At 54.9% G+C, this 26,677-nt stretch overlaps 1 protein-coding gene and 2 long non-coding RNA genes across 8 annotated transcripts in view; 2 read left to right on the top strand and 1 right to left on the bottom strand.

The window, feature by feature from the left end:
* The window catches only part of FOXL2 (forkhead box L2), a 160,346-nt gene extending 144,347 nt beyond the window's left edge, over positions 1-15,999 (top strand). For 5 of the 6 annotated variants that reach the window (XR_010345770.1, XR_010345769.1, XR_010345771.1 and 2 more), the window contains 4 exons: positions 7,683-7,815; positions 8,582-8,758; positions 9,096-9,226; positions 14,041-15,999. Coding sequence is in view for 1 of the 6 variants with exons in the window: in XM_064384793.1 (XP_064240863.1) it covers positions 1,439-2,362 (924 nt within the window). In the remaining 5 variants the exon portion in view is untranslated. Of the gene's footprint in view, positions 1-1,196; positions 2,563-7,682; positions 7,816-8,581; positions 8,759-9,095; positions 9,227-14,040 lie in introns of those variants that run through there. The other variant, XM_064384793.1, reaches the window with a different exon arrangement.
* An 814-nt stretch (positions 16,000-16,813) lies between these two features.
* On the bottom strand, positions 16,814-20,341 carry LOC135278239 (uncharacterized). Its single transcript, XR_010345780.1, has 2 exons — positions 19,066-20,341; positions 16,814-18,889 (listed from the first exon to the last, which is right to left on the bottom strand). It is a non-coding gene; the product is annotated as an uncharacterized LOC135278239 (long non-coding RNA).
* LOC135278238 (uncharacterized) lies at positions 19,519-25,624 on the top strand. Its single transcript, XR_010345779.1, has 3 exons — positions 19,519-19,669; positions 23,862-24,016; positions 24,827-25,624. It is a non-coding gene; the product is annotated as an uncharacterized LOC135278238 (long non-coding RNA).
* The last annotated feature ends 1,053 nt before the right edge of the window (positions 25,625-26,677 follow it).

The raw sequence follows: 26,677 nt of genomic DNA, 5'->3' as shown, positions 1-26,677 counted from the left end.
GGCGGTTCAGGTGCAAAGAGGCAGGAGCGGGTCTGAGGGCCATGAGTTGCCGGCGGGCAGAGCTGCGGGCTCCGAGCTGAGCGTGCAGCTGCTGCCAGGACCTCTTTGGGCAGCCCGAGCTGTGTCTGAGCCCGGGCGGTGAGGCCGGGTCCGGGGCAGCCGCGGGCTCCCTGCGGCGCCCGGGGCCCAGCGAGGCCGCGGCCGGCGAGCGCAGGCGGTCCCGGCCCTGCGGAGCTCGGCCCGGCTCGTGCGGCTGCCGGCGGGCGCCTTGTCTGCTGGGAAGGCTCGGGAACCAAACGGGACGGGACAGGAGATCCCGTTAGAAACCCTGTGAAGTGCCCGCTGCTGTACCCGGGGCTGAGCCCCGCGGCACTTGTTTGTCACAGCGCGACATCTCTTGTGCTCGGCCAGCTCACACTGCCTGTCTGCTGCTCGGGGATGCTCTGCATGAAGGCAGGAAAGGGGAAGGAGAGGGGAATGTCGGTGCCACATACTCCAGGAACCGTGTGAAATAAGCCGAAGCCCTCCAGGGGAAGGAGCAGGAAAGCTGCCCAGTGTGTCATCCCCCGTCTCGTCACCCTGCCCCGGCCCTCGAGGCGCCTGTCAGCCCCGCAGCCGCGCTGGGGGTCTGCGTGTACTCTGCGGGGAGGGAGAAGGGGCGACCCGACACCTTTTGCTTTCTGCCTCCTGCAAATAAGAGCTGCAAGAATCGACTTGCAGGGAGCCGCAACAGCCTCCTTGTGCTCCCCGGGCGCGATCGGTTGGCGGGGCCCGCGGCCAAGACATATAAACGCGACCGCGTGTGCGGCTGGAAGTGTGACAAGCCGCCGTGGCAGGGCGAGCGCCGCGGGCACACCCCTTCGCACCCACCGCCTCCAGCGCGACCCCGCGCCGGGCGGGAGCGGAGCGCGGCGCCGCTGGCCCGGCGGGCTCGGGGCGGGCGGCGGAGGCTCGCCCAGCGCCCCCCGGACGCCGCCCCCCGCTCCCCCCGCCCCCGGCGGCGCGGCCGAGCCGGGGCGGTTCCGCGCCGCTCCGCGGGGCCACGTCGGGCCGCGTGTGCGCGGGGCTGAGCGCGGCGCCGTGACTGCAGGGTGAACTCGGCCGTGCCCAGCGGCTCGGCGGCGATAGGGGAGCGGGCTCCTGACGAAAGCGGAACTCGGCCGGGCCCATACAAATCAGAAAAGAGCCCGGCCGCCGCGGCAGAGGGGAGCGGAGCCCGCGGGGGCAGGGACGACGCCGCCGCCGCGCTGCACGGACCAGCGGCGCCGCGAGAGGCGGCTCCCGATCTCCGTCCGGGTCCCGGCTTCGACTTCGGCTTCGGCCCCGTCCCGGCGAGCGCGGAGCGGTTCGGCCGCCGGCAGCGGGCTCGGTGCAGCGGGCAGCGCTCCGCACCGCGCGGCGCTGCGCTGGGCGCCCCGGGCGGCGGGCGCGGGGCACCATGATGAGCAACTACCCGGACGGCGAGGAGGACACGGTGGCGCTGCTGGCTCATGACACCGGCGGCAGCAAGGAGCCGGATCGGGGCAAGGAGGAGCTGAGCGCGGACAAGGGCCCCGAGAAGCCGGACCCCTCGCAGAAGCCCCCCTATTCCTACGTGGCCCTGATCGCCATGGCCATTCGGGAGAGTGCGGAGAAGAGGCTTACGCTGTCCGGGATCTACCAGTACATCATCAGCAAGTTCCCTTTCTACGAAAAGAACAAGAAAGGCTGGCAGAACAGCATCCGCCACAACCTCAGCCTCAACGAGTGCTTCATCAAGGTGCCCCGGGAGGGCGGCGGCGAGCGCAAGGGCAACTACTGGACCCTGGACCCCGCCTGCGAGGACATGTTCGAGAAGGGCAACTACCGCAGAAGACGAAGGATGAAACGGCCTTTCCGGCCGCCTCCGACCCACTTCCAGCCTGGCAAGACCCTCTTCGGCCCCGACAGCTACGGCTACCTGTCCCCGCCCAAGTACTTGCAGTCCACCTTCATGAACAACTCGTGGCCGCTGGCGCAGCCCCCCGCGCCCATGCCCTACACGTCCTGCCAGATGTCTGGTGGGAACGTCAGCCCTGTCAATGTGAAAGGACTCTCGGGCCCGGCGTCCTACAGCCCCTACTCGCGGGTGCAGAGCATGGCGCTGCCCAGCATGGTGAACTCCTACAACGGCGTGGGCCACCACCACCACCACCACCCGCACGCCCACCACCCCCAGCAGCTCAGCCCGGCCAGCCCCGCGCCGCCCGCGGCCCCGGCGGCAAACGGAGCCGGCCTCCAGTTTGCCTGCGCCCGTCAGCCCGCCGAGCTGTCCATGATGCACTGTTCTTACTGGGAGCACGACAGCAAACACAGCGCCCTGCACTCCCGCATAGACATCTAGGGAGGCTCCGTCACAGCCATGCACCGGCCCCGCTGCCCCTCTCCTGCCCCGCCGCGTTCCCCTGCGCTCCGAGTCTCTCCTCCTCGTCTCTAGTCACGGACTTCCCTCTCTCTGTGCCCAAACTCTAGCGGTGGGGAAATAGCAGCTTTGTCCGCGCGTAGTGTCAGTGTAGGACCGTCCCTCCGTGAGAAGAAAGCAGTGTAAGTGTGGGGGTTCCCCGCGGGCTGCGCCGGGCAGCGGCGGCCGGGCCGCCTCTCCCCGGGCGAGCGGGGATTCACCGGGAGTTTCTCTGCTCGTGTGTGTGTGTTTGTGAGTTGTTGGGTTCGGTGGGGTTTTTTGTTTGGGTTTGTTTGCTTTGGTTTTGTTTTGTTTTGTTGGTTTGTGTGTGTGTGTGTGTGTGTTTTGGTTTTTTTTTTGAGGGGGGACGGGGGGAGCATCTAATTAAAAAATTGTTATTCAGCCCTCAAAATTATGCTCCTTTGCAATTCGGCCGTAATCTTTTCGGGCTCAGCCATGGGGAGAGTAAAACGGAGTTTGTAAATAGCGGAGGCATTTTCACGCGTGCGGTGCGGGGCTGGCGGGGCCTAGACACTATCGTGTGCCCGCGGTGCTCGTCCTCTTCTTCATCCCTCTGTCTTCTTCCTCGCTCTGCAAAGCACTGCGCTTCTTCCGAGCTGTGGCTTTTCGTTAAAATAGTACTTAACGTGAGGACTGCTGTAACAGCAGATGTGCGATATTGCTGGTTAATAGAAACCAACAAACAAAACCCGCCAGGGTCACTCGTGAAACGTTTCGGCAGCGGTAAATATATTTTTAAAAGGAGACAATGTCCTCTGAGGTCTTAAAAGTAATTTTATACAGGTCTAAAAAAAATATTTTGATGTTATAAAAAAAAAAGTGAGACGCTTTCCTGTAAATTGGGATATTTTTCCGTGTGCATACTATTTTTAATAATGAAAGTTTAAACTATCTTCAGGTTTTTTGCCCCCAAACCTGGCCCAAAATGGATTTCCCGGTAGGTTCTGCTTTTGAATGCTTATTCTTTTTCTTAAAAGGTTTTAATCCTTCAATTTTGCATAGATTAATGTGAAAAAAATAGCGATTTTAAATCAGGGGCCAGTTCATAGCGATTTTGTAAATGTTTGTGTAAACCAATAGATGCTGTGACATAGTACTATTTTGGGACCAACTTTTCTAGAATGAACTAGCACTTTCATTGTACTTTCTAGCATTGTAAAGTCTCCAATAAAATGCCTTTCCTTCTTTCCATATCGTTTTATTTCGCTCGCTCCTCCGCGCTCGGGATCGGGAAGCGGCAGCGGGGAGCGGGCGGGCTCCGTGCCGGGGCCGCTCCGGGCGGCGGGCACCGCTCCCGGCCCGCTCCCGCTGCGGCGCACGGGGCTCGGCTGCGGGACCCGTGCTGGGCGCTCCATCACCTCCGCCAGGCCCGGGGCTGTCTCGGCGGCGGCAGACAAGGTGCGGGACTCTTGCGTCGGTTCCGCGGGGCGCGGGCGGGCGGGCCGGGAGCGCCTCCGCTCCGGGCCGCGGCAGCTGCCGGCACAGAGCCGTGTGCCCGGCCCGGGGCGGCGGGGGCCTCGGGGCTGTGCCTGCGGCTGTGCCGGACCCTGACTTCTCTTTCATTTCTTTCTCCCGTGCCCGGAGCCGTGGTCCTGGAAGGAAAGGAACGGTTCCGTGCCGCCCCAAGCCCGGTCCGGTCACGCTGCCACGGGGCCTGAGCCCCACGCGGGCCGGGCGGTGGCGGAGCGGGAGCCGCAGGCGGGTTTCTCTTTGCTCGCCAGGCCCGTGGCAGCGGCAGAGGCCCGGGCCTCGCTTCTAACCCTGCCCGTCCCGCAGCCAGCGGCCTTGCCGAGGCGCGGGGGTCAGCAGAGGATGGGGCTCGCAGCTCAGAGCCCGGCCCGGGCCCGGCCGCGGTGCCGCGGCAGGAGCAGAATGCCGTGTTCGCCTCCCGGGCCGCGCGGGCAGCTCGCTGCCCCGGCCAGCGCTGCCCGGGTGAAAGCCGGTACCGGGGCTGAGCACTCCGCAGCCAGGGCCTGGCACTTGCCAGGCTGCCTGACGCTCTCCTTTTCTGCGGGCCTGCTCGCCCGCAGGGCAGGAAGCGGCCGCCTGCAGCCCGGTCGCAGAGAGCGGGGAGGGATGTGGGGACTGGGACTGGCCGCCTCTGCCGCTCGGCGGGCACGGCCAGGGCGCAGGGGCTCTGCGGAACCCGCCGGGCCATCCCGGAGCCCTGCGGTGCACCCTGGCCCCGCTCCCCCGGCGGAGAGGGCGCTGCGAGAGTTGATGCGGCCGAGGGGCTCCGCTCCGGGCGGGCAGACACGCACAGGGGGTGCAGAAGCGGGGTCACTGCCAGGCGGCCCTGGTACAGGGCGGCACGGAGAGAGCCTGGCCTCCGCAGAACACCAGTGTGACGGGAGGCCGAAGGCCGAAGCGGGGATGCCGGCGCACACGGGACGCGGCCGGGACTCGCCGTTGCCAGCGGTGGCTCTGCGGGAGCTGCCCGGGGCCCTCGCGTGGGAGCGGGCGGCGGAGGGGAGAGGCAGCACCGCTCACACGCACCGGGGAGCGCAGCTTGGCACCGGAGGGCTCAGGGCCTTGGCGGCTTCTTCCTTACTAGATAGGTACTGCCAGTACCGCTACTTTTCCCCGTGGTATGTTGAGGCCAAAAGGGAAACCCCCGCCACCGGGGTGGGCACGGGGCGAAGGGAGGGTGGGAACATCTCCCCGGACCCCCGCACATGCCCAGCGGCGCCTCCGTGGGCTCCGTCCTGGGCTGTGCCGTCGTTCGGCCTGAGGCAAAGGCTGAAGCACCGCTGACGCACTCGCGGGAATGGCTGGGGCTCGCCAGCTTCGAGTGAAGGGATTCCTGACCGTGCCAGGTGCAGGGAGGGGAGGCGGCAGGCCGGGACCGGGCAGGGACGTGCGGCCCGGCCGGGGCTCTGCTCTCCTTGGGCCCGGGCTTCCCGCGCCGCTCCCGGCCGGCCGTGGCCGTCGCGCCTGTAAGATGTTTTCACGATCCTTTTCTGTATTTTACAGAGACTGCACTGAATGCAAACTCGCAGGGAAATCGCGGGGAGAGCCCGGCCGCCGTCGCTGGCTGCGGCCCGAGGCAGGGCTGGTCGGGCCGGCAGCAGCCCGGCCTCCGCCGCTGCCGGGAGCGAACGGGCCTCCCGTGCGGTGCCGCCGGCCTGGCGAGGGGATGGCCATCATCTCCCCGCGTGCTGGTGCTTGCCTCGGCAGCGGGCTCGGCCCCTGGGGAGCCGCCGCGAACCTCGCTGGGCGCTACCGAGCACCGAGCTCTGCCTCCCGCGGGCCCCTGGGCAGCCCGGGTGATGTGCAGGACCGAGTGGCGCTTGGGGCTGAGCGGGAGCAGGATCTCTACGGACCCCTCCGCAGCCGGCTCCGTGAACACGAACACCACCCCAGGCCCGAGGGGTGCCCGCGGTGGATAGCGCTCCCTCGCCTCCCACCTGCCCCGGCCGCGCCGCCGCCCGGCGCCGTCGGCCCCTCACAAAACCAAGCGGCCGAGCGCCGCGCTCTTGGCAAGCGCAGGCTTTGCGCGTTGTGTAAGGTCTGTCCCCGTTATATAAATGACGGCAGGAGGAATGCGCACGGAGCGGGACGCGCTCCCCGGGACAGCACCTTGGCGCGGAACCTCCTCCCGTCCCGGGGCCGCCGCGGGGCTGCTGCGGGGCCAGAGCCAGGCAAGGGGGGCTCAGCGCTGCTGAGCCGCCGCCGCTGCCCTCTCGGAGTGGCCCCGGGTTTATGCAACCCTGGCGGGAGATGAAAGCAGAAGAGCGAGGGGTGTTTTCTCCCTGCCCGTAGCGGACGTGGAAGCAGCCTGCCTCTGTCGGGGAAGGACAGAGTTTGATCCCCGAGGCTGAGCGGACTCCCAGAGCCCCTCTGCTTCTCCAGCCCCGGGGCAGTGCCAGCTGCGGGGGATGTTTTGCCACCGCAGCTTTCTCGTCCTCTCCGGACCTCTGCGCAGGCCGCAAAGGTCCTTTGAAGCCCTGGCCGGGCTCGGAGGGTGGCAGAGCCCTGGGCGGCGGGAGCGCTCCCCGGCGGCACGGCACGGCACGGCACGGCACGGCACGGCACGGCACGGCACGGCACGGCTGCCCTCTGCCTGCGGGCCGGCGGGAGCGCGGGGACAGCCGCTCGGCAGCGGGTGCTGAATGAGGGACCCCGCGGGCTCTGTCCCGGCTCCTCTGGTCGTGCCGGGACCGGGACCGGGCAGGGGGCGGTGGCTGCGGGCAGGGCAGAGCCAAGCTCCGTGAGGAGACACACACACAGCTCTTACCTTGCGCCCTCCCTCCCGCCCGGGCCGGAGTGGCTGTTTAATACCGCCTGATTCCTGGTATTCTTGTCAGTGTTTTAAGTGGTGAAAAAGTCATTTCCAGTCCCATGGTCTGCGTTTCACCCTGAACTCATTGAAAAGAGAGTGCGGGGTCAGGACTGTTTATTATACAACCAATTAAAACAGGAAAATATGCAAAGGCTTCATTCAGCGAGATCCGGCTATTGTTAAACCGAAAACGATATTTTTGCTTCAAAAATAAAAAAGTACATTTGTTACTTAAAAAGTCTCCGCTCTGCGTGTGTGACAGTCGGGAGCGCAGTGAGGTCCGGCGGCCCCAGCTCGGGCCCGGCCTGTGCGGCTCGAAGGGACGGGCGGGCACCGGGACCCCCGTTCCCCGTTCCCCGCCCCGCGGGACCCGCTCCTGCCCGCCAGCCTCAAACGCGGGGGGCCAGCTCCGCGCAGGCGGGCACGGGCAGCCGGCGTGGAGCTTTGGTCAACCCCAGACGGCGAAAAAATTATTGCGAGGGCTAAAAAGCTCGACTCTGTAGCGGGCTCGGGCAGGGCCGGGATGGCCAGGCTGGAGAGCCCCGAGAAGCGCTGCAGAGCCCAGTGCTGAGCCCCCGAGCGGCGCCGGCAGCCCTGGGCACACCGCAGGGAGAGGGGACTCAGACGGGGTTCCGCGGCTCCCCTGCGGCTTCTCCATCCCCCCCATGCGAAATCCACCAGAAGCCCATCCCTGGGTCTGCGGAGCATCGCCGCCTTGGCAGGCTCTGCTCGGGGGCACTGTAACATCTGCCCCGCAGCACAGGACGGGGGTGGGGGGTGCAGGGGCTCCTCCCGGCGCCCGGGGCCGCCCGCCCCAGGTAGCCCTCGGGGATGTGCTCAGCAGCGGGCCTGGGAAGCGTTCACCAAAACAATCGCTCGGGCTGGCCTTATCCAATGAGTTTATTTTAGTCCTCGAGCTGTATTGAAAACATTCGCTCTGCTTCTTGTGGTTGTTTACAGTATGTCGGTCTCAACATCACAGCCGCCCTTCTGGAAAAGTCTTACAGGATTCAGGCAGAGGGAAACCAACACAGAAGTGACTCGGAAAGCATGATGGCAAATGATTAATCAAATCAGAGACAGGAAGGCGGAGGTAATCAATGAGTTTTCACTTATAGTTTACTTGGATTAACATCTTTTTCCTTTTTCTTTCCGTGAGTTTAGAAACCACACGGGGTTTTATTGCCCAAATAAGCAGCTGCAGGATTTGGTGGGCTGGTGGGAATTCGTTCAGAATCAGCTGCAAGTTTCCTAAAGAAGCACAACAAAACCTCGTGCTTGTTCCCGCCGCAGGCACACGGCGCCGGGCAGGGCTGCGCCCCGCGGGACCCCGCCCGCCCCCGCTGCGGGAGCTGCCCGCTGTCCCGGGGAGAGGCGGGCGAGGCCCACGGACCAGGGAGGGAGAGCCCTGCTCTCCTCATGTCGCGCAGTGAGCAAATACCCTGCCCATCATCAGGTGCGATTTGAAAGTGAAACACCGGCTGCCCCTGCTATGCCTTTGAGAGTGTTGGCGAACTGTGTAAGGCCTTTTCCCATTATAAAATGACGGCAGGAGGAGCAGCACCCTGCCCTGCCCTGCCCTGCCGTGCCGTGCCGTGCCGTGCCGAAGGTGCCAAACTAGGTTTTCCCTGAGGGCACATGCAGGTGCGGGCACACAGGTGGCTCTGACACGGTGAAAGCTCCTGCCTTCCCAGCTGGTCCCTGCAAACTCTACGGTTTTGCTGGCAGATGAATTATTCGCCTACTTTCGTTTAATTTCTTTCTCTCTCCAGAAGGAACTTTCCCCCCACCCTACATAAATAACAAATTCGTAGCGATCACGAAATAACGGGACGGAATTTCACTTTTCTCGTTCCCAGTGGCCATTTTCGATGACACGAGGCAGCACGGGGTGAATGCGGAGACGGGGTGGCCCCGAGCCGCGGGCTGGCCCTCGAGGGACGTGTCACTGACAACTGACGGGCATCTGGCGTTTGGCTGGGGCAGGGGAAGGAAAACCGCGGGGCTTCAGGAAATAGGCCCTGGGAGAGGACAAGGTTCGTGGTTTGTGGGCTGTCGGGGTAGCCTCCACTTCTTCGGGCAGGCAGCGCTAGCCAAGGTGCGGGTTTGGGGGCACACTGCCGGCCCCGCCGCACAGCAGAGCTACTGACCTCTTGTTCAAGATATGTCGCCCGTTTCCCCGTTTTTTGCCCAGCGATAACTGATTCTTTTCGTTGCTGTCGTTTTGTTCCTCGAAAACCCAAACAATGAATAAAGTACAGGGCGAAGCTGAGCACAACACGAGGCGTAATGTTCTCAGTTATCAAAACGGGGAGGAAACAAAAAAGAGTCACTCGCTACTGATCTCTCTCTCTCTCTTTTTTTTTTTTTCAGGTGTTTCTTTTAACAAGATTTTCAGAAAAAAAAAAAAATCAGGCACATGTTGACCTGCCCTTCCTCTGCTCCTGGCTTTGGAGATGATATCCCTTGGTGCTTATCAGCCTCAACGTCTGAGGCATCTGGTGGTACGTGGCTCTTGACTGCTCCCTGCACTCGGGTACGAGTGGTTCTTGCGGCATGAAGGCTGCCCCGCATCGAGCCCCGCATCCAACCCTGCACCCAGCCCCTCATCCAGCCCCACATCCAGCCCCTCATCCAGCCCTACATACAGCCCCACATCCAGCCCCGCATCCAACCCCGCATCCAACCCTATATCCAGCCCTACATCCAACCCCGCATCCAACCCTGCATCCAGCCCCTCATCCAGCCCCACATCCAGCCCCTCATCCAGCCCTACATACAGCCCCACATCCAGCCCCACATCCAGCCCCTCATCCAGCCCTACATACAGCCCCACATCCAGCCCCGCATCCAACCCCGCATCCAACCCCGCATCCAACCCTATATCCAGCCCTACATCCAACCCCGCATCCAACCCTGCATCCAGCCCCTCATCCAGCCCCACATCCAGCCCTACATCCAGCCCCACATCCAGCCCTACATACAGCCCTACATCCAGCCCCACATCCAGCCCCTCATCCAGCCCCGCATCCAACCCCGCATCCAACCCTATATCCAGCCCTATATCCAGCCCTACATCCAGCCCCTCATCCAGCCCCACACCCAGCCCTACATACAGCCCCACATCCAGCCCCTCATCCAGCCCCGCATCCAACCCCGCATCCAGCCCCGCCGAGGAGCTGCTGGCAGCCTCAGCAGAGACTCAGAAGCGGCACCGGTAACGGACCGCAGAGCCCAAAGAACGAAATCCCGAGAAATGTTCACCGCCGCTGGCTGCTAAAACAGCCCCGGGGCGCAGAGTGAGGGCGGGAAGGGTTTCGGGGGAAAGCAGGCTGCAGGAGCCGGAGGTCTGGGCAGCAGGAGTTCTGCTTTGATGCGTTTTCCCCGAGGTTTTGGGGCCGCACCCGCCGGGCTCTGCGCGGAGCTGCTGCCAGCCCCTTCTGCCTCCAGAGCAGCTCCAGAGGGACAGGAGGGACTCGCACCCGGAACGGCCCCGGGATCCCCGCTAGGAGCAGCGGGAGAGGGGCACCGAGGCGCTTCAGTCCATGGCCCCGTTAGATCCTGCCATGGATCTGATGTTCCCAGGGAGCGGCGGGAGGGCGCGGGCAGCGGCCACCCTGCCGGGCAGCCAGGGCAGGGGCACGGACATGGGAACGGGCAGCCTCTCAGTCCTCGGCCTTACAAGCTGCTTTCCTGTTTCCTATGAAGCTTCCAAGGTACGGGGACTTTAAAAAAAAAACCAAACCAAACCAAAACAAAAAAAACATCCCCCCCCCCCAAAAAAAACCCCAACCAAACAACAACAACAAAAAAAACCCCAAACGAACAAACAAAGAAAGAAAAACCCCAACCTAAACAAAAACAAACAAAAAAAACCATCTCCAGAGAAACAGGAGATTTTAAATGTTAGCAGTATAGCTCTTTAAAATACGCATCAGTGATGATATCTCCTGTAGAGCAGCCTCCTGCCTGGCCTGTTGTAGTTCCAGTCTCTGGGAACTGTCCTCTTAACCTACTCTTTTCCTCAAATCAATGAGTTGGCTTTGGAAGTCTCTTGGTTCTCCTTTTTTTGATAAACTACAGTTCAGTTCAGCCCAGAGCCGCCAGTGGTGTCTGGGACCGTCACCAATTGCCTTGGAACAGAAATGGGAACCACTTGTTTAAATATCTTAATGTCCCAAAGTCTCTAAAAGCCATCACAGAGGGGTTTGGGTTTTTTTGTTCCCTTCCCGAAGCGAGAAGGGAGCGAGGGGATTACAGGGAAGAATGTCTGCTCCGGCTGCTGCAAGCACCAGAAGATTTTGGTTTGCCTTTTTTTTTCTTTTTCCCCCATCAGTTTTTCCATTCCTTGAGGAAAATTTTTCAGTATCTGAATCAAAGCGCATGATTCCAACTTTTTTTTTTCCCTGTTGTTTTGTTTTATCTCGGTCCTTTTTCATGTTTTCATTTAAAAAGTGACAGATTTGGTAGAACTCTCAAGTGTTTCCCATTAGAGGCGGGGAGTTCACCAGTGCGCCTTTCTGATGTTGCACATGACACGTTTCGGGGTTTGAGGCAGGAGCACGCCCTCAGCAGTTGCGGCTGGGCCGGTGCGGGGCAGCGGCCGCGGCAGGGCCGAGCCCGGCCCGGGGCTGTGCCCGAGCCCGGCCCTGGGCTGCGGCTGAGGCTGAGCCCGGGGCTGTGCCCGAGCCCGGCCCTGGGCTGGGGCTGAGGCTGAGCCCGGGGCTGTGCCCGAGCCCGGCCCTGGCTGTGGCTCTGCCCGAGCCCGGCCCGGCGCTGCCCTCTGCCGGCCCCGCTCCGCGGGAGCCGCTCCGTGTCCCGCCCGCGGGGCTCCGCGCGTCCCGGCGCAGCGGCCGAGCGCTCCCAGCCAGGCCGGGGGCGGGAGGTGCTTCCCAGCCGCGGGACGTTCTCCGTGCGGCCCCGCAACCTGGGGAACTCCTGCTCTAAAAACGCTCGGTTGCACGTTTCTGCTTTTGCCGGCTCCGTTCCTCTCGCGGATTCTCCTTCGCTGCTGCTCGCCCTGTCTCGCTCTTACCTCTCCCACCCTCATTCCTGACAGCGGGCTTCTACCATTGCTCTGGTGTTCCATGCTTTTAACCACTGATCTCTCCTTGAAGAAAAATTTCCTTCGTGTAACAATCGTTCCGAGTTCTTGTGTTTTGGAGTGTGGCCCCGTAGAGATTTTAATAAAGTGCTGTGGAAAGCACCACTTGGTTAGCAGAACTAGAAGGTGTCAAGTGATCTCCATAGCGAAATTTTCCTGTAAGTGCATGGAGGATACAACCCTTCTTTGGCAACTGAGACTTTACAAATATAGAAAATGTGTGTTTACACACTTACTGACATTTTTCACAGTAAACCTTCATTTTATATTACCGAGATCCAAAAAAGTCACTGTGTAGTCCATTGACCTTGAGCAAAAGGACATTTGTAATTGCAAAATGTGAAATGAGGGAAAAAAAGAACAGGGTATGGGCTAAGGAAATATCCCTTTCCATACATTGCTCGCATCTGTTAATGCACGGACACAGGATTGCTGCTAACTTATAGCAGCAGTTTGTAATTTATGCAACAAAATCACCAAGTTCTGTAGTTCCCAATGTCATGAGTTTAAGGTGTTCACAATTTATTAGATCCTACATGAACCCTAAAATTCTTTCTATGATCAGCTACTGCCCTTTATTTGAAAAGGAACTATTTACAAAGTATTAGGAGAAGTGGGGTTTGTTGAAGAAACTCGAGTATGGTGGATCCTGGAGAAATGTAAGGAGCAGTGAAATGATGCTGCAGCTGAAGGAAGCCCTGGGTTGCCCGTGCTGCTGGGAGCTCCGGGGCTGGGAGCTGGCAGCAGCCCTGCCCTCTTTCAGTTCAGCACGGGGCTGGGCAGTGGGGCTGCAAGGGAGTCCCCGCGGCCCCTGCCTGAAGTGCCTGAGGAAATTCACGGAAAGGACTCCGGTCCTTGTGCCTCAGCAGCCAGCCCAGCGGGAGCATGATCTGTGATATCCCCTCCCAGACAGAAATACAGAGTGCCTGGCCGTGGTGAAACCAGAGCTCAGCGCTGCGGTGTCAGTGTGCCAGCTCTGATGGCAGGATGAGAGTTTGAGTGACAAGGACTGAGCTGGGGCAGCACTCCTCAGTGAGAAAACCTATCTGCCTTGATTTCCAGCGTTGTTTTTCTCTAATATTTTAATTTCTGAGCTGACAAAGACGAGAGCACAGCTGCATTTTGGACTCACTGAGCACCCACAGCTTGAGCCAGTGCAGTGGGAAGATGAGGAGCTGGCTATTTCTGGGAGGAAGGTGCTCACCTTGTGTTGGGAATTCCTGGAGTGGGAATTTTTTTTTTTTTAATTTTTTTGGGTGGTTTATCTTTGTAACTATGGTTATATTTGTTTACTGTTCAAGCAAGACTGAGGTGTTTCTGCAATACCACAGCACAAGGAGCAGCCCCGGCTGCTGAGAGCCTCCAGACAAAATACCCCTGTGATGTTTGCAGGCTGTTGGCCATGGCAGAGCAAAGGGCGCCCTGCTCCCAGAGAACTTGCCAGGGCCGATGCTGCCCTGGTGCAAATCAGCACAGCAGAAATGAACTCCGTGCACCCTCATGGTGCTAGGATGGATTTCTATTGACATGGTCAGTTAATAGCACTTTTTCCTTTGTCCTGTGCCTCACATCACTGTAGCACAGAACACCTGTCATGATTTAACTTTTGTGCTTTTTCCCAGAGAACTGAGTGAGATGGATTGTTTTCTGGTGGTCACTCAGTATTTTCTGGCTGGCTGTCAGAAATAAAACTCATCCATTTAAAAAGCCCAGGTGTGGCAGGAGCAGGGTGGAAAAGGCAAACCCCTGAGCATGGCTGTGCTCTCAGGCTCCTTGAAGGAGGGTGCCTGTGGATCTAGCACCAGTGGATTTGACACAATGTGAGAACTGTTTTGCTGTATCACTCACATTATAGTTGAAATGTGAAATGAGCTCCATGTGGCAGAAGCCAAAGGAAAGAAAAAGGGAAAGAAAAAAAAAGGAAGCACTCTCCAAAAGTTTCAGTTATCCCTTGAAGCTATATTACAACATCTACTGCTCTAATTGAATCAGTGTGAGAACTTTTCCCCTCCATTGAGATCATTCCTAGTCTCAGTCCACGCTTCCCTGGAGATGCACACATTTGATACAAAGATGCACCAGGGACACCCACACCTCGGGTAGCATTCAATGTTCAGTTTACTGAGTTAGGTGCTAAGAAGGAAATGTCAATTCTCACATGTCTTTGCCAGAATCCATTATGATGTTCCCCCTCTTCTCTCCCCTTCTTTGCAGACTCAGCAGCCGGATGAGGCACAGGAGCTTTGTCTGAGTAAAGGCTACTGGGTGTGCTCTGAGGCTGCAATAGGTGAATTGATCATTTCTGGGACTTTGTTGGGATGAATCAGAACACCTTCAAAGCAGTGGCAGCACCTGTGACGGGTGTCAGCAAGGCTGATGGTGATGAAGATGCATCATGGTCTTGATGCTGCTCAAACCCTCCCACCCTGCTAGCCCTGAGCAGGAGCTGCATGGGAGGGCTCCTTTTTCACCCATGAAAGCGCAGCCCCAGTCAGCACTGTGAGCTCTCATTTGTTACATTTAAAGAGTATTTTTAGCAGCGTGGAGAAAATCTCTGCATGTTTCAAAGTATCAATGCTGTTACATAACCCAAAATTACTTGACAGCTGAGAAAGCAAAAGCTCCGGGTACCCAAATGCAGGTCTGCTCCCTAAGTGTTCACATGTGCCAGTCAGTACGTGAGCCACAGAAACATATGGCTCTTGTGTCAAATACACGGAATCAACTTGAATTATGAAGACTTTGAAAAGGTCCTCAGTTTAAATGTACATGGCTCTCTGAAATGTCCAGCTAGGTTTAATGCAACAATTAAAACCAGATAGATTGTCAGGATTCATAGAGCAGGGGTAGAATTAATTCAGTACGAAAGAACTGAATGACTGGGAAGAAGGCAGAAGAGCAGAAGCAGCAGGAAAAGAGCAAGAATGAGTGGAGGGATGAAATGCTAATATGGGGGGAGTAGGGAGAGTGAGGAATGGAAGGGGGAAGAAAGGAGAGAAATTAAAGAAAAAAATGAAGTGGGTTATGAGATAGGAAAGAGAAGGACAGCATCAAGAAAAATAATGACATTTAATTGTGTAATCTGTCAGCTTTGACTTCAAAAGAACTAAGCCTGCAGCATAAAGGTTGCTACTTACATATTGAAAGTATGTGGGACGGGTTTGGGTTTTTTCATGGATATATTTATATTTATATTTATATTTATATTTATATTTATATTTATATTTATATTTATATTTATATTTGCGTGTGTGTTCATGTAATTATATACATAAAATGACACAGAAATTTCAGTCTTCCCGGGGATCTCCCACTGTTCCCCATACTATCAGTTTTCCCACCCTGCCACATGTCCAGCAGCAGTAATGCCCTTTTCCATGCCATGCTGTGAGCCAGGGCTTTCTGTTTCAGTTTGCTGTTTGTTTCTGTCCTGCCCTCCAAGAGCTGGAAATGGGGGCTCTGGCAGCCCCTAACTTCAGGGATGTCCACTGGGGTAGCACAGCTGTTTGCAATTGCTGTTTCCTCTTGTTGATACTCATGGCAACATTGTCATTTTGCATTGACTAATCCAAAATACATCAAATGTTTCATTGTTGAATTGGTTTTAATTGAATTGGTGCCATTGGTTTTGCCTTATCTGTTCCTGTGCATGCAAGCTGCTAGTAAAATAGCACAACTTTTCATGCTTTTAGGGTTAAAAGAGTCATTGAGTGGTATTGAAACTACCTATCTGATGTTCTCCCCAAGGTATGAGGAAGGTCAGACTCCTTTGGCTTTATCCCACACATTGGAGAGCTTCCTCTTTTCCGTAGGTATCCTCAGGTCCTCCGTGATTGTGTTTACCCCTCATCCCTCCAGGGAGGGTACCTTTTTGAGGAGTCCAAGGATTTTGTAGTTCAGTGATGGATACTTTATTTCCTGGTGCTGTTGGAAGTGGCATTTCAGCATTTTGTCAGCGACCTGTGTCCTTCATTCCCATGCCCTGTCACAGCTGGCATTGTTCACCTTTTCCAGGGTATAAAGTGTTCTAGCTCAGGCATGGACCCCAGGTTCATTAACACTACATGGTCAATCTGTAATTTTTCAAAACCAAAAAGGCCTCTGGCCAATTCTGGATGTCTTTTCTGCTGTTTTGTATAAAAAGTCTGAGCTAAATTTTTCTGTTCTCCCTTATCATTCCCCTGTTTCATTTCTCATAATTCTAATAATCCTGTTATGAAGACAAGAAACAGAAACATGGATGTTTAACACTTAACAATGTCTTATTGTCTTACTGCTTTTGGAAAAATGAATGGAAGAGGAAAAACCTCACATAGGGCTACAAAGAAAAGTGAAGGAAGTGAGTTCACTATCCACAGGAAAGCACAGCTCTCCTGTGAAGGAGATTTTTGTTTCAGTCAAGGGGAAATGCACCACTGGTCTGGTACTGAGCAGTTCTTTTCAGCAGGCTGCAATGCTGAGAAGAACTTGTCAGGAAACCCCACATACGTGTACCTTGGGAGTGTTTCTGAAGAGCATAAGGCCTCTGGAGTCTGAGGCAGAATCAGAGCTGCATTGGAGAACCGGTGATGAAATAGTTAAAAGCTCCTTAAAAATTCTACAAACTTAGTGATCTTTGTAAGAACAGCAAAACCCCAGATTACTTAATGTCTGAAGTTTGAAGAAGCACAAATATAACTGAGCACCCTCATTTTATTCCCTTCCTCCAGAAGATGGCAAAAGTTAGCTGGGCTTAACAGAGGCAGAGGGAGGGAAATGCTGCAGGGCTGTGTGCCCCAGTTTCAGGTCAGCAGTGGCTCAGTGCTGCAGCTGGAGGGGTTGATCCTGCCCTGAGATAAGTGGGGCTTTGAGCAGTCAGGCTCTGCAGCTCCAGCACTGCTGAGATGCAGCTCAGGCAGCAGCAGAGGCTGCTCAGCTGCAGCTCCCAGGAGCCAGGCAAACCCCAGCTGTGGCTGCACCTTTCCCTTCCTCAGGGGGTGGAAATTGCCAGTGACATCTCCATGGAGATTCCAGCCAGAAATGCAGCTGTGAGAAGTTTAAATTTTATACACCAAGTGTAGAGACACAAATTGCAGTATTTGTTAGTGCTCATGGTATGGCAGAGTTTCTGCTGAAGAAAAATCCCTTGAGATTGGCTCATTGAGTACCAAATAGATTAATTCCTACTAATACAGCAGATATTTTGACTAGGACACTGTGGAGAATTTGCATTTACATAGGAACTGTGACTGAAAAAAAGGAAAGATTATATAACAAATGTATAGAGATTAAATACATATTTGGCAATGAGGTAATGCAATTTGGCAACTAGGATTTTTTTGTTTCCATCTTAGCAAGGTACTCTAGAAAAAGGAAATAAATATTACTAACAAAATCAAAAGAGACATAAAATAAGCATTTATTTCTCCTGCAGTTAAGTTTGTTCTTATATTTGCTTCTCTGGCAGTTTATAATTTCAATATTAGGAAAATATGAGCGTATTTGGGTAAAGTAATACACCGAAGTCAGGAGGTTTCCTGGCAGCAGAAAAGGAGAACTGGGGACTGCTTGTTTAAAGGATGCTCCTGAGGTGGCTCAGCTGAACCTGATGCTTATCCCATAGTGAAGTTCTAATTTGATTCCAAGCAAATTTGTCTTCACTACTCTTTGGCCTCAGGGCTTTGACAGCTGCTGTAGCTGCATCGATGCTCAGAGAGGATTTGTGGCCGTGGCCTTGGCAGGGAAGGGAGCAATGGCCAGTTTGGAGGATGTTTGACAAAAGCCAGCCCACCAGCCAGCTGTGCTAACAATTCCTCTCCCAAATTCTCCCTGAGAGGAGCAGGCTGTGTCCCTAACTCACAGAAAGCTCCAACTCTCTTCTTGGAAGGGCGGGGCAGGACCAGAGGTGGGGAAGGACATGGAGCTCTCACCTGTGCTTCCTTCACATGGAGCTTTGGGGGTGGATGAGATGCTCCCATTTGAGCACACATTTTCTCCTTTGGACAGTGAGAACAGCACCCACACTGTTCTCACAGCACAGCCACACTGCTTGATCCACAGTAAAGCAGTGGCTGTGTCTTCTGTTATGAGAAAATGTTCGTGTCACAGTTCACTTCTACAAGGTCATATCCTTATTCTTCAATCTGACTGGGAAATTTAAATGGAGTGATTCCCTGGCCCTCTGCTCCCTGTGAAAATGCAAATATATCAGAACAAAATCTTGATTTTTTTTTTCTGTTTGAAGTCTCTTAATATGTCAAAATATTCAGTTTCCCATCCAGAAGCAGGAAAAAATCCTGTTATCTCAACATTTTTGGCTGAGCTGAGTTTTCTGGGTAAATTCAAATGTGCAGAAGGAATATTGCCAACTGTCTGGTTTTAGCAGCATGAGAAACAATACCAGCCACAGGGAAGGAGCCTGTATCACCCGCGCTGGAATGACTCAGCGATGCTCCAGGAGCCGGCTGTGCTGGCAGGAGAGCCCGCAGCGCCAGGGTGTGTGTGAGCTCCATCCCGGCCTGTGCAGCAGAGGAAGCAGGCACACAATAGCTACAGCGCTAGGAAGCTTTCCAGCCTCCCCCCGGCTTCCTCCCAGCAGGGGCATTACCTGCCGGCCCACCCCTCCCTGCTGGGGTCACCTTCCTGCCATCCCCCTGCTCCCGCAGCTGCCTCTGGGACACCGAGCCGTGGTCACAGCCGCACAGTGCGGGACCGTTCCCTGTGCTCTGCTGCAAGCTCTGAAGGAGCTGCTGCGCTGCTAATGGCTCTGCTGCTGCCAGATGAAAGGAGGGGAGTACTCAGATCTAATAAATCAACAGATGTTAAAGTGATTTCTGCCTTCTCTCTTCTATGGCACATCAACAGGAACGTGCTAAAGTGCTTTTTTGTACCGTTTAGCATCTGACATTTCAGCACATCTTGTGAGTGTGCATTAGGAGAATGGAATGTTACTATATTTGTACTTGCAGATTTGGAATGAGAATAAAATCTGGAGAGATGCAATGTGCACATGGGATGTTTTCCAGAGGGGTTGAGGCTGAGGAAACCCAGCACAGTGAAGCTTGAGCTGTCTTGAGACTTCAGGCTGCAAATGCATGGAATCAGAGTTTTGAAATGGAACTGAAAACTGTAGGAACTTGTAACTGCTTCTCCAAACCCTGCTTAATTGTGGGCTCACAGATGCCATTGTAAAATACTGAAACGGTGTGTTTGTAAAATACTGAAACAGTGTGTTTGATTTTTGCAGTTACTCTGAAATACCTTGTTCCTTCCTCTTGTCTCCCCAGCTGTGGGTGATGTCCCTCTGCCTGGTGGCTTCAGAAGGGCTATTTTTAGGGAAACCAGGCTTTTACTGCTGAGACTGGCAGGGCTGTGAGGCAGCCACTGCACATCAGCACCATCTCTCCCCATGCTCTCTCAGCAGTTTGCTCTTGGATCCCTCCCTCCCATGCAGTGATGTCCCTGGAGCCCCCTCAAGCCTTCAGGCAGTACAAATGTGTGTCTCTGGTGTGTCAGGGCCTTGAGGGCACCAACAGGCTCCAATCAGCCCAAACAGCCTCCCCTGGGCCCTCCAGCCACACCTGTCAATGGCCCAGGAGCCTCTTTCTGCTCACCCTGGAGCCTTCAGTCTTGACAACTCCATGACAACACAGCCATGCTCTCAGCGGTGTCACAGACTGACATTGTGGCCTGGTCCCAGCCCTGGCCTGGGACACCCAGAGGGCACGGGCTGGAGCCGTGAGGAACCAGCAGCCTCGACTGCATTCTGACATGGAAGATGGGGCTTGGGAGATGGGCCGAATGCTTAACTCACCCCGAGAGAACTTGAGCTCTGTCCAGAGGTGAAGAGACACCTCTACAAAAGGTGCAGAAGCTCCTTCCTTGTAGATTTGTGTAGGGAGAGCATTTGTGCCCTAAAAAGAGGAGAAAAATTGCAGAGGCAAAACCAGTGAAATCCTTCTTCCCCTCCTCTCCTGCATTTCTCCTCAATTGACTTGTTTGGATGTTTCCTTTCCTTTCTAGGTTTATTTCTCTTCTCCTGCCCAGGTTCTGCTTTGTCTTTTTTAAGAGCAGCATCAGTGTTCAGGGGTCCTTTGCCCGCTCAGTCCCTGTGCTGTGCTGTGCTGGCAGGGCTCTGTGTCCAGCCCAGGCTGCCTTTGCTGTTAGCGGCCTTCTGAGGTTGAACTGCTTTTCTCCTTCCACAGAACCCTTAGACTTTTTAACTGGTGAAGCTAAAACGAGCACCTTAAATAAGCCCACAGCTTCCAGGGGTTTTCCACTGCAATTCAGCCACTTCTCAGGCCAAGGTAGTGGAGGATGTGTCCCCTCCTGAGGCCCAGTCCCATCCCAGTGCCGCTGTCCCTGAGACGCAGAGGCACACTGGGACAATGCTGCAGAGGGGCTGCAGCCAGTCTGGCCTGAGCGTTAAGGCAGCTGGAAGAACGGAGCCCCGCGTCCCCAGCGCAGAGTGACCGAGCCCGGTGCAGGGGCTCGAGCTGTCCCATCCCGGTGTGCCCAAGCTGTCCCATTCCGGTGTGCCCGATCCCATCCCGGTGTGCCCGATCCCACCCCGATGTGCCCGATCCCACCCCGGTGTGCCCAAGCTGTCCCATCCCGGTGTGCCCGATCCCACCCCGATGTGCCCGATCCCACCCCGATGTGCCCGATCCCACCCCGGTGTGCCCAAGCTGTCCCATCCCGGTGTGCCCGATCCCATCCCGGTGTGCCCGATCCCACCCCGGTGTGCCCGATCCCACCCCGATGTGCCCGATCCCATCCCGGTGTGCCCGATCCCATCCCGGTGTGCCCGATCTATCCCATCCCGATGTGCCCGATCCCACCCCGGTGTGCCCGATCCCATCCCGGTGTGCCCGATCCCACCCCGGTGTGCCCGATCCCACCCCGGTGTGCCCGAGCCGGCAGTTCCGGCCGCCGCCGCCAGGTGTCGCCGCGGGGCGCGGGGTCCCCGGCGGGCGGTGCCGGCGCTGGGCCGGGGCGGGCGGAGGGGCCGAGGGGCCCGGGGGAGCCCCGGGAAACTCCGAGGAGCCCGGTCTCCGCGCACGGGTCTGTCGGCGCGGTGCCTCCGTGGCCGTCCCTCCCCGCCGCAGCCGGGTGGACGGAGGCCTCGCCAGCACGGAAATCGCGAACGGCGCGGTCAGGATTTCGGCCCCAGCAGATCTATGTTTGCAAAGTGCCGGCTCTGCAGAGGCCCTGACTCTGCTGGAGCGGCTGAGCCACAACAGCACCGTGAACCCGAGCGCTCGGTGAGCTCGGCAGGTGCGAGGGAGTCTCAACAATGCACAGGGGTGAGGTCAGGTGCAGGTGTGCGGTCATTGTGCACACCCACTGTCACCTGTGCACACCCACTGCAGGTGTGTGCTCACACTGTTACCTGTGCACACCCACTGCAGGTGTGTGGTCACTGTTACCTGTGCACACCCACTGCAGGTGTGTGGTCACTCTGTCACCTGTGCACACCCACTGCAGGTGTGTGCTCATTGTCACCTGTGCACACCCACTGCAGGTGTGTGCTCACACTGTTACCTGTGCACACCCACTGCAGGTGTGTGGTCACTCTGTCACCTGTGCACACCCACTGCAGGTGTGTGCTCACACTGTCACCTGTGCACACCCACTGCAGGTGTGTGGTCACTGTTACCTGTGCACACCCACTGCAGGTGTGGGCTCACACTGTTACCTGTGCACACCCACTGCCAAGGCTGCAGGTCAAGTCCCGAGGGCGCTGTTGCCAGCTGCAGTACAGCTGACCTTTCAGTTCCATCTCTTGTTGAGGAGAAATCAAGTTTTAAAGGGCAGCCCTGGAGAATTCCTGCCCCTGGCTGTATCATTCCCACAGCTGACGTCCTTAGGGTTGCTGGCACATTCTCCACGGGGACTTAAAAAGGATCATTTACAAATACCCAATTGAATGTTCACTACCCTTGCCCTGGGTGGAATCGGGCCAGCTAATAAATACCCATACAATCCTTTTTGGAGGAGTCTCAGCTCAACTGAAATCTTGTGGAATGAGTTCCATGTGCTGTGTAGAAAAGAATTTTATAATTTAAAATGTTGCCTTTCAAATTGCATTGAAGTAATATTGTTCTTGTATAATTAAAAGAGGGTAACCAGTTGGCCCAGAGCTGACAGCAGGACTTATACAATAGGTGTTAGTGCCCAAACGTGTGAAGTGTAAACAAGACTTGGGTTACTGTCTACTCTTGTTAATGTCCAGACTTCCTCTGGACTCACTTTAAATTTCGCTGTGAAAAGCTATTTCTTTTCTTCAGATTTGTGTTTTCTACCCTTTCCATTTCCTTCTATAGCCGTGTGTTCGAACATTAGGACAGGAAAGAGCCAAGCTGGTATCTCCTGTATTGAATGCTTCTATCAGGTCTTCTTTGACTCACTAGCTCTCTCTCCTGGGAAATCCCGGTCTTTCAGCCATCATTTGAAATTCCCCAGGCCCTGTGTCATCAGCATATTGAGAAGGTGAAGAAGCTAACAGCTTCAGGGCTGGTGTTTCACTCTGAAGCAGGCAGGGCTGTAACTCCCTCCCTGCCACTTAGCATTGCTCATGATATTTTTCCACAAGCTGAGGAGTAGTTGTTATAATAACAACATAATTACAGCTGTTCAGTGCTCACATACCTGAGGTTCCTACAGAGATTTTTTGTTTCTCTGTGCTATACCTCAAGGATCCAGGCTCCCTGCTGCCTTCACTGCCCACACTCATTCCCATGACGGCTCCCCAAAGCTGTTTGCAGTCATACCCAGGTAGATTTTGTACCAGCACCATTAGCTGTGAGCAGCAATGTCTGACAACAGCCGTTGCCTACTGAAGTACAATTATCTCTTAAAATACCCAGACTGGGCTGGCCTTTATTTTATCCCTGTAATTGAAATTTGGCTTCAAGTGTTTCTAACTAGAGCCAGTAAATAGAGGCAAACCCCAATCCCTCAGCAGTAGTTCATTCACCCATTGTCCAGCAACGTCTCCAGTGATTTATTTGATGAGTGTTGCTTGGCTGTGGAGGAGATGGAGTGAGCAGTGGGGTGACAGGAGCACTGATGAAAGGGCAGGTTCAACTAAGAAGCAGTTACAAATTTTGGAGAGTGCATGGGAGATGAGTGTGTGTTGGAGATTGGAACATACATTCTCAAAGGACTAGGAGGGGATGGCAAAACATGTATTTTTAAATAAGCTAGCATCCAGATTTTGTTACCCTTATTTAGAGTTATCCCAACAGGCCAACTCTCAGACTATATTGAAGTTTGCCCTTGTAATGCCTAGATTTTCTTCCTCTTTGAATTTTGTCCAAGGAAATTAGGAAGCAGCTATCAGTGAGTTTCCAGTAGTACTCTCAATAGAGAGAATGGTCAGGATATATGAAAATAAGATAGCATTACTCATTTTAAGAAGTGGCAAAATCTGGCCTGTCGATATCACCACTATTTTCCCACTTATCCAGAGTATTGGTCATATGCCAACAGAAAAAGCTGCCAACTAAAACATTTTAAGAAAGGAAACACAGTTTGAAGCCTGGCAGTAAATGTTTTCCTTCCCTTGAAATATGTGCTGAACATATATAAAGTAGGAAGACTCAGGGGTGTCTAGTAAAGTTTAACATTCTGTAATCATATGGATGAATTTGTTAACATTTGCACACTTTCTTTTTTTATAGATGAACATTGTAACTAACGGGTTTCATTTAGAAACAGTACTTAAACACTGAAAATGAGAGACAGTGCAATGCAGTTGGATAAATCCATTAAAAAGGCAGTAGTATAGCATTAAAATGCCAACACCATGAATTCTTTGTTGGTTTAAAATTCCTTTGCTGTTCTGCCTCTCTCTTTGTTTCTCTATGCTCCTGTTTTTCCTTGCAGCTGAAAACATCAGATGACCACGAGGGCTGAATGTGCAGCAGTGCTGCCTCCCAGGATGTGTGGCTGCAGCCTCTGAGCCCAGTGTTACAGTAGCCAGGATCCACGTGGCTGATTGTTTTGCAGACAGAGTGGTGGCGTATTTCTGTATTTCTGAACTTGTTTTTCAGGCTCCGTGGCCGCCTGCACACTGTGGAGCTTGCTGCTGAACAGAAATGAAGCACTGAGACAGCAGCAGTGCGTCAGGGCAAAATGGAATTTGCAAGACTAAAGTTTACACGAGGCAACAACAAAATCTACTGTGCCATTCTGTGAGAAAACAAAGGTAATTTGTTATGCAACATAATGAGGACTTGTGTGTGATAGGCAGCAGTGGCTCTTGGTTACAGGGCACTGACATCAACGAGCACATGCAGAGCTCACATATAAGAGAGTTGCTATACATAGCACAGAATTCACAAGCTTGGTTGTTATTACAGGGGTTTTTTCCATCTTAAAACTTGCAGAATAAACAAACAGAGACTGGTCCTGCAGTCTTTAGGACCTTCCTCATTTCCTTTTGGGCTGGTCTGTGTCTCAGACTTGACCATCAGCCTGTGGGCCACGAGGGCAGGGTCACAAGTGTCACACATTTCATGTGGCTCTGACACATTTGGCAAGCCTGCCAACCCACACAATGACAGGGGAAGGGCGAGGCCAGGGGGAGAAGTTAGACACAGTCACAGTGCTGTTTGCTGCTGCCCAGAAGTTTGTGATGTGTGAGCCCACATGCTCCACTGCTGCTTTCCCACATGCACTCCACAGGACAGTTATCCCTCCTGGTGGGAGGCAGGGGTCCTGCACCTGCTTTGCAGACAAACTGCAGCGTGCAGTCTATACACAGAGCTGGGAATGGAGCCCTGGCCTGGAGAGCAGCAGGGCTCATCTGCTTTGCCATTTCACCTCTCAAAGCACATCTACCTGCTGCTGTGATGGGGCCTCCTGTTCACGATGGCTTAGGCTGCTCTCTGCCTCCAGAGCTAGACCCAAAGATCCTGTTTGCTGACATTCCAGTACTGCCTCACAACTGCTTGTGTAACTCATTGTTGGGTATGTGTTCTCCTGGCCCATGCTGAATGTTCCCCTTGTCATCCAGTTGAAAGAGAGAGTCTGCAAGCAATCTCTTCCTGAGAGCCACAAGGGAGAGAGTGGGCTTGAGCTTCAATGATGAATTAAGGCAGGAGAAATAAGGAATCCAGACTGTGCCACATGGCCTGCAGAGGACTGAGCTGAAGTTGTGCTGGTAACCTTTGTCCTGGCAGTCTGGGGGCTGGTTCTGTTTCTTCACTGTAAGTGTAACATTGTACCTTGTTCATGACACTTTGCAATAGTCATAGTTAAACAAACAGTGCAGTTCAACGAGTGCTGTGTTAGTCTGGAGTAAATGCTTGCTTTTTTACCTCAAAACCTGGTTGGCCAGACCACACCAGGGGAAGCTGCTCCTGCAGGAAAGTCAAAGACCTTCATTACCTGGTGTGCTGTGCCTTAAGCATCATTGCCAGTGGCAGGATGTTGGAGTTCTTCTGCCTGTGTCACTGACTCAACAAGGGCCTGATGTGTTTACTCCTGCTCAAAGAGGAGCCCAGCTTCTTAGCATGGTTACAGCAGCAGTACAAATAAGGGTAAGCCACTGAGTTAACACTACCTTGGTCAAGTTACTTCACCTCTTTGTGACTTGGGGTGTACAGGATGATCATTACTGTGAACTTAGTCTCTGGTGCTCCAGGGTTTAACCAAACACACTGAAACAGCTGAAGAAAAGAGGTGAAACAAGCACTGCTCCAGTGCTTTATGGTGTAATGTTGGACATGACACTCAGGTCAAGGTCTTCAAACTAGGATGAGACTGAGAAAAATGTTGCTTTTGGTGCTGGAGAGAGATCTGTAGCGTGTCAGGTGCCTGCCATTCAGCAGTGGCCTCCTCACATTAAGAGGCAGATGGCCCTGTTCTCTAATGCCTTTTTTTTTTTTTAGCCTCTTGAACAATAAGGATCTAGCCTTGACTGAAATATTTTAGGAGCCACTGTGACAGAAATACTTCATTATGATACTGGTTATTTTAATTTAAGACATGCTAATTTAATTACCAACCAAAGCAATTAAATTAAGTCTAACCAAATTAATATTGCATCACAAGAAGCACTAAGATTCCATACTGTGAGGATAAGAAGCAAACCAACCAACCCTTTCATGCAGAAGATGCTATCTGGCATTTGCATAGATATTGTGTATGTAATTAAAGCCATCCTTAATGTGTAATGCTCTTATTGCAGCCCTTGCTATTTGGTAGCAGTTGGTAGATCTTATAATGAACAAGTATAAAAATATCCCAGGGACTCTAGAAAGCATGGCAGTGACTTTGCAGACAATGATCCTCTTAAAGTAAACTCCACAAGCATCCTTGCTTTCTCCCAGGTAAACACCTTTTTAGCATCCACCAGGATGAATGCCACGGTGCCTCAAGGAAGCGCTGAGCCGGCAGAGTGAGGGCTCGGAGGTGAGCCCCGGCTGGCGCTGTGTGCAGCGAGGCAGAGTGTGCACAGTGCTCTCCGCAGAGCCGGAGCTGCGTGGCTGGGCCGCGGGCAGGGGAGCGGCAACTCCGGACAGCCCCGGGCCGAGGGGAGGTGAGCCGGCCCCGGTGTCCCGGGCAGTGGGGAGGTGAGCCGGCCCCGGGCAGTGGGCAGGTGAACCAGCCCCGGGCAGTGGGGAGGTGAGCCGGCCCCGGTGTCCCGGGCAGTGGGGAGGTGAACCAGCCCCGGGCAGTGGGGAGGTGAGCCAGCCCCGGTGTCCCGGGCAGTGGGGAGGTGAGCCAGCCCCGGGCAGTGGGGAGGTGAGCCAGCCCCGGTGTCCCGGGCAGTGGGGAGGTGAGCCGGCCCCGGTGAGCGCCTCCTGGGGGGTTCGCGCTCGGCTGCGCGGCAGAATTGTGCAGCGGCAGCGATCCCGTGGCA

Source organism: Passer domesticus, chromosome 11 (genome assembly GCF_036417665.1).
Source record: "Passer domesticus isolate bPasDom1 chromosome 11, bPasDom1.hap1, whole genome shotgun sequence".
NCBI lineage: Eukaryota > Metazoa > Chordata > Aves > Passeriformes > Passeridae > Passer > Passer domesticus.
The sequence above is the reverse complement of the archived record's forward strand: the minus strand, read 5'-3'. Positions and strand labels throughout refer to the sequence as shown.